Source organism: Salmo salar, chromosome ssa01 (genome assembly GCF_905237065.1).
Source record: "Salmo salar chromosome ssa01, Ssal_v3.1, whole genome shotgun sequence".
Taxonomy (NCBI): domain Eukaryota; kingdom Metazoa; phylum Chordata; class Actinopteri; order Salmoniformes; family Salmonidae; genus Salmo; species Salmo salar.
In genome coordinates, this window is record NC_059442.1 from 91,022,677 (window position 1) to 91,035,735 (window position 13,059).

A 13,059-nucleotide genomic window follows, 5' to 3' on the forward strand; every position below is an offset into this window, starting at 1 on the left:
CTAAGGTCATCTCTAGCTCCGCCCCTGGACTCGCTTTCTTCCTCAGCATGCTGGGTAAAGTAGTTTAACATTGTCAACAAGATAAGCCCAATGCAAACGGGGAAAGATGGACAGTCAAAGACAGTTCGTGTGTGTTTTCAAGGCGTTGCATGGTTTGAGAGGGGGAGGGGGGTGCAGTAGGAGATATGAAAAGTAAGCAGTGTGTGTGTGTGTGTGTGTGTGTGTGTGTGTGTGTGTGTGTGTGTGTGTGTGTGTGTGTGTGTGTGTGTGTGTGTGTGTGTGTGTGTGTGTGTGTGTGTGTGTGTGTGTGTGTGTGTGTGTGAAAGTTCAGACTGGCAGGCACACAGCTTCATATCTCTGTGTCTCTGCCATAATGAAGTAAACATCCCAGCATCCAGCTCTGACAACAGAAGACACAAACAAACACACCACAGGACAATGTGCCATACACACAGGGAACTATGTCTACTGACACGGATCATTAGGACAGTCACTCAGGAAAGGGATTATTCAGCTTTTCCAATTTTGACCAGTCAAAAACATACCATAGGGGAGCCAGCACAGCAGCCATTTTTAATTTGAGCTCTTTGTATGCAGTAAAAGTCACCTTTATGCACAGATCTAGAATCAGCTTACAATACCAAAATTCCAACCTAAAACATTACAGAGGGAAACAAAGCTGACCCTAGATCAGTGCTGAGATTCTTTACTCGGCTGTGTATGTTGCCATGAGCCGACTACAGTAATATGAGGCTTTAGGCAGGTTAGGGCAGTAATCCACATTGCTTTAATAATGTAATAAAAGGTATGAATGTATCACAGGGAGTATCAAATACAATTCTCAAATCTATACACTTTGTCCCAGAAACTCTATACTAGACAGGAGATGGTATAGGCGTCACACACACACACAAAACATATCTCTATCTCTCTGTTTCATTCAACCATGGTAGAAAGTTTCAGTTCGCTTTTCCACCATTTGTTTCTCTCCCTGTTTCCTTATTTCTGCACCTGACACTGGATTGGGAATTATTTCTACCTTTTAAACTAAACCCAGGTAGGCCTACTTCTAATCCAGGTAGGCCTACTTCTAATACAGGTAGGACTACTTCTAATACAGGTAGGCCTACTTCTAATACAGGTAGACCTACTTCTAATCCAGGTAGACCTACTTCTAATCCAGGTAGACCTACTTCTAATCCAGGTAGACCTACTTCTAATCCAGGTAGGCCTACTTCTAATCCAGGTAGGCCTACTTCTAATCCAGCTAGACCTACCTCTAATCCACTAAAGAAAGACAAGAAAAACTTAGATTTGATCATTTTAAGCATTTTTTAATTAATGAAATGCAACAGAAAGGCAATAAAATTAAGATAAATAACTTTGTTTTTTACACAGGGGAAATATTTTAGTCATATTTCCAACGATGACTGAGACAACTGTCACAAACTATATATCAACCCCACAAAGTAAGTCGTTTCCAGTGGGTCTCAAAACAGGTTGCGCAAAGATGATGTCACTTCACCCAATGTGATGTTTAAAACTGAATCCAGTGTTTCTTCAAGAAAATACAGCTTTTAAAATATTGTTTAAAGACCTACAAAAAGTAACATAACATGGATGTTCACATTAAATTTATTTTAAGCTTTTGCGTCGTAGTGTTACAGCAACAATGTTGTTTATAAAAGTCAGTTGATGTATGTCTCATATGAAAAGGCATTCATGTTCTCCTTGTGAAAACCCCAACACTGAAAACACAGTCATCCCAGGCATGTATAACTGTCAGGAAAGGGTGAAGGTGTAATAAAAATAAAACAGAAGGACACATTTTTGGCAAAGCAGGAAGAAAAGTGACAAGATTAAGCACAATTTTGATTGGATCCTTAATCTTTTTTTTTTTTGACATTCCCCTCTTTTGATTGGCTCTGATTGTCCTTCACAGTCATGCAATGTCATATGGTTGTCATGGAGCCTTCAAGTGCAACAGCCAAGCTACGTGCAGGAAGATAAAGTTGCTGTGTTCCCATGGCAACATGGTGGTGAATGTTAAACCATGTCCTATGCCAACAGGTAGGAGGGGGAACCCAGGTGTACTACTTGAATATGATTGCAGGGATCCCCGAATTCAGATTTTATTGAATATTTTTATATTTCTTCATATTGCATTCTAATGTGATGAAACGAAACATAGATGCGCTTTGGTTTAGTATTTCTTTTAGGCCAGATAAATACCTACATAGATTTCCTCTAGGAATATATAGATATAGAACATCTAGAACTCTCTAGTCTGGATCTTTAAGGATCAGCGAATAGAAAAAAACTCTTTCCAGTATTTCTAAAAACAAAGAAATCTAGATTTGAAACCCCCACAGGAGAATAAGCAACATTATAATAGACAATAAAACCTAGAAGAACAATATACAAAACCAGACCAATGATGATGTGAACAAAAAAATCCTTTTCCACTTTTTTTATAAAAACATCCCCCGTCACTAAATCCACCCTAACCCCCAAAATGGGACTTGAACCCATCCCCTGTCGCATATTTACAGCTTTACCCCTCATGGACCCCATCCCATCTCCACAACGTACTCAGTGCAGGAAGAGAAGAAGTCTAAAAGCTCCTCCCCCTAAGCCAAAAGAACTATTCAACAGTCATTGAAAAAATAACAACATAAAGAGCAACAAAGAGGAATATAGTTCTCTCTTCATGTATATTATATATGTATACTATGTCCAGTTGAATATTAAAGTCTTTATACATAATGCTGTACAACACACTTAATGAAATAGAAAAATCATTCAGCTGTACCTGAATAGGAGGATATGAGAGGTATTGAAGTGTATGGCTTGACTGTAGAAATAATCATCCTTTTTGTCTTGTTTTGTCTAGAGAAGAAGCGCTTAGTAAATCCATTGATATATGAATATTCATAGATTTAGGTTTAGTAGGTTTACTTTTTGAGTGTTAAAGACATCTAGGTGTTTCCATGGTGAGGTCTAGACTAGAGACCAACGCACGCACGCACACACACACAAACACACACGCAAACACACACACGCAAACACACACGCAAACTCACTAAAGCACTATTTACTCTCAGCTGTTCAAGTACCAAATGCATCCATTACAACCACTCAGCACATACTCTCTCTCACACACACTTCAGAACTACAGTGTTTTTGGTCCTTTTGGGATTTCTCAATCCTGCCGCCATTCATTTATCATCAGAGCAGTGTAGCCACCAGTGTAGTCTCTCTCTCGCTCTCCCTCTCTCTCACTCTCTTTCCCAGTCTCTATTTTATGTCTTCTATATAACTCTTATATAACCAGGTCTCTAGACTGAGAAGTGAACCCATCACATTCTCACTTACAGCAACAACCTAGTAAGAGTCACAGGAGTCTCTCTGACAAACTGCCTGAGTGTCAGTCTATGACAGTCTGACAAACTGCCTGAGTGTCAGTCTATGACAGTCTGACAAACTGCCAGAGAGTCAGTCTATGACAGTCTGACAAACTGCCAGAGAGTCAGTCTATGACAGTTTTTGACTCTATGACAGACAGTAAAACAACTCTTGGAGACAAGACGTAGTGAGGACACTGTCTGTTTCAGAAGGTCAGTAGAGTACTGTAGTCCCTCTTCAGATCACATTAGATCAGATGACTTCAGTGCTGCGGTCCGAAGTGCTGTTATCCCCTTTTGGGTTTGGGATCGTCCACACCCAGATAGGACCCAGAACCAAGATCCAGAACCAGCAGGAACTAGAACCAAGGTAGGTCCTCGTTTCCAAACTCTTCTAGATTTGGACAGAACCATGCTTCACTGACACCGACGCCAGTACCTGGATTCATCCAGGAGAGATGAGGCGGCCATCTTTAAGGCTTTGTTTTGTTTACACTCCATAGTTGTTGCTAGGGGACGATGGCCACGCCCTCGGCGCTAACCAGCTGGCCTGTGGTTGGCTCGTAGGTCCCTGCCAGGTAAAACAGATCCTGGGCCCCACCCCCTGGCTTTCGTCGGCGAATCAGGTGCTCGTAATCGGTGCGACTGAGCACCTGGCAGCAGTGGGAGATGGTCTGGACATCGTTCTCATCCTCATGGCTCGACTGGTACAAAGCATGCTGGGTAGCGGAGGGAAGAAGGAGACAGATGTTAAACATAGAGGTAAATAGAAGACTGAAAGATAAATGAACAGCCTATTCATTAATCCCCAAATAGATATAAGTAGATCAATTCTTGATCAATCCTTGATAAATTTGATCAAAAAGTTGATACATTTGATCAAAAAGTTGATCATGTTCTTGAATGATAATCCATCATACCTTTCCGTCATGGTGCCTCTTCCCCAGGCTCGTCTCCTCGGGATGGTAGAACCACTTGACCCTGACCACCATGCTGGAGGACCAGGACTCCCAGAGGCTCTCCACCCGCCCCACGTAGGGCAGCTGGGGCCGACCGGGGGACAGGAACACAGCACAATCCCCCACATGCACCGTCTCACCACCACGCACAATCGCCTTGTAGAACAACTTACGGGCCTTACCCTTCAGACCACGCCTCTGTAGGGGGAGAGGGGGGGAGTTAGGAGGGAGTTCAGGTAAGACTTTACTCAATAAGTCAATTCAGTAAGACCTCAGTCAGTAAGTCAATAAGTCTGCTTCAGATTGTGTTTCACCATTAAGGCTCCCACATGTGTCCTCTGACCTGTGTGGGATTTCCAGACCACTTCCACAGCTGGCGACCCGGCAGGAGGGTGGACATATTAGGATGGGGGATCGGTGACAACATCCTCTGTCTCTTTTCTACTGGGTGGTCCTTGGGAGGTTTGGGCTGGGAGGCCGGGTTGTGTGTGTTGGGGGTCGGAGTGTGTGTGTTGAGAGACAGAGTGTGTGTGTTGGAGGCGGGTCCACCTCTCCTCTTGGTTTGGCTTTTGGATGCGCTGCTGCTACTATTGGTCCTCCCCTTTGATGTGTACTCCTTCCTGTCCTCTCCTCTATCACTTCCTCTCACCTTTGACTCCCCGGTGACGGACATGGCTGCCTTTGCAACGTAGGAGTGTGGTGTTGCCGAGGCGGGGCTTGGGTTGGGCTTTGTGGTGGGGTCAGGGGTTAAGGTGTTAGACGTCAAGCTCTGTTTGTGTTTGTGTTTCTGCTGTTGGAGCAGCGCTCGGCGGAGAAGGAGGGATGAAGATTCTTCTTCATCAGAGGAGTAAGAGGAGTCGGAAGAACAGAGGGAGGAAGAAGAGAGGGAGCCAGAAGAGGAGGAAGAGGAAGAGGACGAGGAGCAAACAGAGAGACGGGAGAGGAAACGTCCTGCGCCCGCCGCTGCTGCTCTCCTCCGTGCTACGTCTTCATCTCCATCATCATCATCTTCATCCAGCTCAGAGTAAGAGCTAGGGCAGTCACTGGGGCAGTCCAGAGTACCAAACTCTCCCCCCATACCCGACGAGGGGAGCCTCTTTCCGAGGGCTGGAGCCCCCTTCAGGAGCAGCTCAGACTTGGACATTCCACTCTCTCCTCTTCTTTCTCCTTTATTTCTGTCTTTCACCACCAGGGCAGGGTGGATGTACCTGAGAGGTGCCCCCTCCTTCACCACCAGGGCAGGGTGGATGTACCTGAGAGGTGCCCCCTCCGCCCCTGCAGATGGACCCTTGTGCCCCCTGCCGCACCCCAAACGCAGCAGAGCTTTCCCATTCTTTGTTTTGGGCGAGGTCACGCCCTCATGGTCCAGCTTCACCAGGAACTGTTTTCTGTACCTGTCACTTGACTTCCTGTTGGAGGGTGCCGTTGTCATGGCGACAGAGTCACTTAGCGTTACTGTGGTAACAGGCCGGTGGGTTCCGCTTCTGAAGGCTCCAGCGTAACCGTTGGCGATGCTACTGAAAGAGTCAACCTCAAAGGGGGAACTAAAGATGCCCTTGAGGGGTGTGGGAGGGGTGAGGGGGTCTGTGGCCGGGCGGTGGAACACCCCCAAGTCTCGCTGGTGACCCACTCGGTGGGTTTTACGGGACGTCCCGTTAAACAGGAAGAAGTCCGCTGGAAGTCTCTTCGCTGGCCAGCTTATCGAGGAAGTGTTGCCCCCGGTTACTCTCTCTGACGATGTCGTGGCTGAACTATTGGCCTCTGGCTTGACCTTTTTTGGTCGTCCAACTGGAAGAAGAAACAGAATAAAGAGAGAGAAAAAGGGAGATAGAGAGACAGAAAGAAATAAAGGGAAAGAAAGAAGAGAGATTTATAAACAAGATGTATGTACCTAACCTTCCTCTAAACCTGGTCAAAGAGAACAAATTATTTGTAACTATAAATTACAGCCCTTACTGTAGAACTGGAGACACCTTGTCACATTTAGTCTGTGTTGAGTTGTAGGGTGCTGTTTGACTGGAGGGCATTCAGATCAGTGACAGTTGGAACAGTGATGACGTTAGGCAGGTGGACGGGGATTCCATAGAGAGGGAAGAAGTTGTGTGATAAAATCATATTCTATATGTGTGTTATATACACTAGATGTTGGAACATTGCTGCGGGGACTTGCTTCCATTCAGCCACAAGAGCATTAGTGAGGTTGGGCACTGATGTTGGGCGATTAGGCCTGGCTCACAGTCGGTGTTCCAATTAATCCCAAAGGTGTTCGATGGAGTTGAGGTCAGGGCTCTGTGCAGGCCAGTCAAGTTCTTCCACCCCGATCTCAACAAATCATTTCTATATGGACCTCGCTTTGTGCACGGGGCGTTGTCATGCTGAACCAGGAAAGGGCCTTCCCCAAACTGTTGCCACAAAGTTGGCAGCACAGAATCATCTAGAATGTCATTGTATGATGTAGCGTTAAGATTTCCCTTCACTGAAACTAAGGGGCCTAGCCCGAACGATGAAAAACAGCACCAGACCATTATTCCTCCTCCACCAAACTTTACAGTTGGCACTATGGTAGCGTTCTCCTGGCATCCGCCAAACCCAGATTTGTCCATCAGACTGCCAGATGGTGAAGCGTGATTAATCACTTCAGAGAACATATTTCCACTGCTCCAGAGTCCAATGGTGGTGAGCTTTCAACGCTCCAGCCGACGCTTGGCATTGCACATTGTAATTTTAGGCTTGTGTGTGGCTGCTCCCAAAATGTATCTCCCGGCAAACAGTTATTGTGCTGATGTTGCTTCCAGAGGCAGTTTGGAACTTGGTAGTGAGTGTTGCAACCGAGGATAGACGATTAATACGCTCTACGCGCTTCAGCACTCGGCGGTCCCATTCTGTGAGCTTGTGTGGCCTACCACTTCACAGCTGAGCCATTGTTGCTCCTAGACGTTTCCACTTCACAATAACATCACTTACAGTTGACTGGGGTAGCTCTAGCAGGGCAGAAATTTGATGAACTGACTTGCTGGAAAGGTGGCATCCTATGACGGAGCCATGTTCAAAGTCACTGAGCTCTTCAGTAAGGCCATTCTACTGCCAATGTTTGTCCATTGAGATTGCATGGCTGTGTGCTCGATTTTATACACCTGTCAGCAATGGGTGTGGCTGAAATAGCCAAATACACTAATTTGAAGGGTTGTCCACATACTTTTGCATATATAGTGTATGATTAAAGATGGTCTGACTAGTAAATTGGCCAGGTGGGCCTCTGAAGCAGTTTGCCTTTATTTTTTTAGTTCCATTCCACTTTCCCACAAGCAAAATGAAAAGTTCTGAACTGGTTTGAACCAAAAGAAAGTACCAGTTTATATTGTTCCTTTCTGTTCCTTTCTTAACCTGTGAAATCAACCGTTTTTTACATTTAGGTTATTAAATTACTTCACCAATCACTGCGGATAGAGCAGGCAAGCTAATTGTTCACATACCTGATGGACAGACAAGTGTAGCCTATGGCGCAAGATGGACTGAGAGAGAGTGAGTGAGGGTGGAGGAGGAGGCTTGAAGCGCTGGGCATCTTGTTATGACATGCATTATCTGAATTAGGTCCACAGAATTATACCTTGGAGGAGCGGCTTCTATGAAGGAAACTTTGAATGTCCTGTGAGCTAGTTAGCTAAAAAGCATGTGTGTGCAGAGCATCACCAGAATTAAAAACATGTCTTACCTTTTTGTAGTTAAGAAATGGTCTATAGTATCCTTAACTAGCATCCATTCTTTTCTAGCTAATAAAAAATCTCCCTCCTACCTTCTGAATCACGATTGTGATGTCAGTACAGTAGCCTCTGCTTTAGAGGGGGAGGGGCCAGTGGTGGAAAAAGTACCTCATTTTCATACTTTAGTAGAAAATGACTCAAGTAAAAGTGAAAGTCATCCAGTAAAATACTACTTGAGTAAAAGTCTAAAAGTATTTGGTTTTAAATATACTTAAGTATCAAAAGTAAATGTAATTGCAAAAATATTTTAAAATTAATCATATTAATAAGCAAACCAGACAGCAAAATTGTCATGTTTTAAAAAGAATTTACGGATAGCTAGGGGCACACTCCAACACGCAGACATCATTTACAAATGAAGCATGTGTGTTTAGTGAGTCTGCCAGATCAAAGGCAGTAGGGATGACCAGGGATGTTCTCTTGATGAATGTGGGAATTTAACAATTTTCCAGTCCTGCTAAGCATGTCAGGGAAAATGTATGAAGTAAAAAGTACATGATTTTCTTTAGGAATGTAGTTAAAAAAAAGTAGTTGTCAAAAAATATGAATAGTAAAGTACAGATAACCAAAAAACAATTTAAGTAGTACTTTCAAGTATTTTTAATAAAGTTCTTTACACCACTGGGAGGAGCTACAGTAGCATATGCTTCAGAGGGGCAAAGATTTTCAGCTGGCAGGCAGTCAAACACTGGAATAAGTTTCTGAGTGACAGAGTGAGGGACTAGAAAATATGGCTGGAACCGGTTCCCATGCTTTTAAAATAACGGTTCAGTTACAGAACAGTATGGATCACCTTTGTTCCAGGTTCCATTTCTGTCCTTCAAAAATGTGGTTATTTTCTGGTTTCGGTTCTGTTTCCTGAACCGGTTCCAACCCCCCTGGTGGTGGTATCTACAGTATGCTTATCTCACTGGTGCTGCTCTGGTGCTGTTGGTCTCAATCTCAAACAAAAGGGAGACACCATCTAATACGGTGAAATGATGCTCTGAGCCATTACCTGGTCTCCTCTCCTGGCTCCTTCCTTCTGCCTCTTCATTGTTTGGTCTCTCTGTGGGCTTGTCTCTACTGTCCTGGGTGGAGCTTCTGCGACCACAACGTCCAGTAGAGAGCAGGGCTGGAGACGGCTCCGCACCTGAGTGAGTGAGTGAGTGAGTGAGTGAGTGAGTGAGTGAGTGAGTGAGTGAGTGAGTGAGTGAGTGAGTGAGTGAGTGAGTGAGTGAGTGAGTGAGTGAGTGAGTGAGTGAGGTAGGACAAAACAGACACAGAGAATGAGTCTCTCAGAGGCTGGATCTAATGTTGACAGACCATGTCTTTACCCTCCAGGAATGTATACTCAGTGTGTGTGTGTGTGTGTGTGTGTGTGTGTGTGTGTGTGTGTGTGTGTGTGTGTGTGTGTGTGTGTGTGTGTGTGTGTGTGTGTGTGTGTGTGTGTGTGTGCAGTATACTCACAGTGTATCTGGTACCCACGGGGCAGCAGGCGTATGTTGGGCAGGGAGATCCTTCCTCTGTCTCCATCATCAAACTCCACCATCACACTGCCCTTTTCCTCCTCGCCCGGAACTCCTCTGTGGACGTTTCCAGGGTAGAGACAGCGGGAGCGTTCGCTCCAGTAGGCACACACACGTGTCCCAGCAGTCAGGATGGCCTCTGTCTGTGGCCGCACGTCCAACACCGCTTCTTGTAATATCTGTTCTAGAGAGTAGATCCTAGGCCTGTTCCCTCTCTCCCCCTCGATCACTACACGGAATCTAGGAGTGGGAGATTGTATTAAATGTATTACAAGCCATTCAGCCAATCCTTTGTATCAACATGCCTATCTGTGATTAAGCAGGCCATATGAGTAGGTATCAGTAGGTGTCAGTGCCTTACATGTCAGGCAGCTCCAGAGTGTGTAGTCGGGCAGCATACAGCAGCTCATCCTCCTTAGATATCAACACCTTCAGACCATCCACCAGCATCTCCCTGCTCAGCACACAGTTAAGCAGTGCTGCAGAGAGAGAGAGCAAGAAGGAGAGAGAGAAAATATGAACATTTAGCCTGGTATGTGACCCTGTGAGTCTGTGGTGTGTGTGTGTGTGTGTGTGTGTGTGTATTCTCACCTGGTTCTCTGTGTGTGTGAGGTGTATGCTCCATGTCTTCCTCCTCCCCCTCAGAGAAGCTGCTCTCCTCGTCCAATCGGAATCCTTCATCAGCCGCAAAGCTCTCCAGAAGCCGGCTCACTGCACGCCCCTTAGCCTGCAACAGGAAACGAAATCATTAGAATATATATCTCTTTAAACTCCTTTTTTTTGATGTAACCGTTATTTAACTAGGCAAGTCAGTTAAGAACAAATTCTTATTCACAATGACGTCCGGGTTTGGCCGGTGTAGGCCAACAACGGGCAATTGCGCACCGCCCTATAGGACTCCCAATCACGGCCGGTTGTGATAGAGCCTGGATTCGAACCAGGGTGTCTGTAGTGACGCCTCTAGCACTGAGATGCAGTGCCTTAGACCGCTGCGCCACTCGGGAGCACCAAAACAGTGGTCACCCTCCCAGGTCCTGGACAGCTACAGGGTGTGCAGGCTTTTGTTCCATCACAGCACTAATTCAAATTATGCTCATCAACGAATCTGGTGTTTTAGTGCAGGCCTAGAACAAAAGCATGCACGCCCTGTAATCTTTTCCATACATTGCTGTCAGAACTACCCCTTTCTTTCAACACACACGAACACCGACGCACGCACACACACACACACACACACAAACACACTAGCGCTGAGTGATTCATTTCTGTTTTAAATTTTTTAAACAACTAATTGACCAATTATTTTTATTTAATTTTGTTTCATTTATTTTTGGAGCTAAATGCACACATTGCAGTGTCTCTAGAGATAAATCAGATCCAGCCTGAACTGTGCGATGTAGTAGGGAGTTGTAGTTTCCAACAGACCAATATTCTACATTGTTTAGTGCAGAAAATGTGATAATTAACTACAATGACCATAATCCATTGTGTATCTACTTGTCAGGTGTGTGTGTTTTTTTTTACGCCTGCTACGGAAGAGACAGAAGAATGAGCGATCTGAGCTGATATAGAGAGCAGCTGTTGCCTTATTTACATTGAAGAACTACTAAAATAGTGATTTTGTCAGACAGCATAGGCAGCAGATCTAGAGAGATGATATGATGACTTGGAATGAAATAATAAAGTCATCAAATAAAACAAATGTAATATACACAACAACTGAAATATTTGAATGAAGTAAAGTAATGTGAATAAGTGATGGTTAATAAGTGATAAACAGTAATGGGCAGTCACTACCATCACGGGACATGTATAAATTGTTTTATTCTCTCTTGTTACAGCATTCAACCCAAATAATGCATATTGCATTTAATGTTAAAAATATATATATAATAATTGAACCGAAATCGAACAGACTTCAAAAAGTACTAATCACACACACACACACACACACACACACACACACACACACACACACACACACACACACACACACACACACACACACACACACACACACACACACACAAACAGTCCTATTCTGGTTTGAGCTGGTTTCTTAATGATGAACGACGACTGATGATGGAGCTGCAAAATCAGCCTGTTTGACAGGTTTCTGCCTGTATCTGGGCTTTCCAAAGAGTGTGTGTGTGTGTTTGTTTAGTGTGTGTGTGTGTGTGTGTGTGTGTGTGTGTGTGTGTGTGTGTGTGTGTGTGTGTGTGTGTGTGTGTGTGTGTGTGTGTGTGTGTCTGTTAGTGCCTCAGGGGTGTTCTCACCAGAACACAGTAGACTGGTGTTTAGTCCCACCTCAGGGCTGTTCTCACCAGAACACATTAGACTGGAGTAAAGGCAACTCACACACGTCATCAGTCTTATTCATCGGCCATATATCTCAGCAGCTGACTGATTCACGGTTGTTTTAAACTGATCCACCCATGCAGAGTTAGCTAATAATCCATTTGGTAAGATAGGTCACGCCATAGCTTCAGACTTTTATGTGTGCTGTAAAGGAAACTAGCCAAAAGCACATTTTTATTACCTTTCCAGTTAGGTTATATAACGTTTCTCCTTCATCCAACTACCTAACATCCTCTCTGTTCCAACTGCCTAACATCATCACTGTTCCAACTGCCTAACATCATCACTGTTCCAACTGCCTAACATCATCTCTGTTCCAACTGCCTAACATCATCTCTGTTCCAACTGCCTAACATCATCTCTATTCCAACTACCTAACATCATCTCTGTTCCAACTACCTAACATCATCTCTGTTCCAACTGCCTAACATCATCTCTGTTCTAACTGCCTAACATTATCTCTGTTCCAACTGCCTAACATTATCTCTGTTCCAACTGCCTAACATCATCTCTGTTCCAACTGCCTAACATCATCTCTGTTCCAACTGCCTAACATCATCTCTGTTCCAACTGCCTAACATCATCTCTGTTCCAACTGCCTAACATCATCTCTGTTCTAACTGCCTAACATTATCTCTGTTCCAACTGCCTAACATTATCTCTGTTCCAACTGCCTAACATCATCTCTGTTCCAACTGCCTAACATCATCTCTGTTCCAACTGCCTAATATTATCTCTGTTCCAACTGCCTAACGTTATCTCTGTTCCAACTGCCTAACGTTATCTCTGTTCCAACTGCCTAACATTATCTCTGTTCCAACTACCTAACATCATCTCTGTTCCAACTGCCTAACATCATCTCTGTTCCAACTACCTAACATCATCACTGTTCCAACTGCCTAACATCATTTCTGTTCCAACTACCTAACATCATCACTGTTCCAACTGCCTAATATTATCTCTGTTCCAACTGCCTAACGTTATCTCTGTTCCAACTGCCTAACGTTATCTCTGTTCCAACTGCCTAACATTATCTCTGTTCCAACTACCTAACATCATCTCTGTTCCA

The 13,059-nt window shown here is 44.4% G+C and overlaps 1 protein-coding gene across 1 annotated transcript in view; it reads right to left on the bottom strand.

Annotated features, from left to right (window-relative positions):
- Nucleotides 1-1,318: 1,318 nt before the first annotated feature.
- LOC106610139 (BAH and coiled-coil domain-containing protein 1) overlaps nt 1,319-13,059 on the bottom strand; it is a 131,554-nt gene continuing 119,813 nt past the window's right edge. Inside the window, 7 exon segments of the mRNA XM_045724286.1 lie at nt 1,319-4,123; nt 4,325-4,561; nt 4,707-6,151; nt 9,122-9,256; nt 9,574-9,872; nt 9,994-10,111; nt 10,224-10,359. Of these exon segments, the coding sequence (XP_045580242.1) occupies nt 3,914-4,123; nt 4,325-4,561; nt 4,707-6,151; nt 9,122-9,256; nt 9,574-9,872; nt 9,994-10,111; nt 10,224-10,359 (2,580 nt within the window). The 3' untranslated portion in view covers nt 1,319-3,913.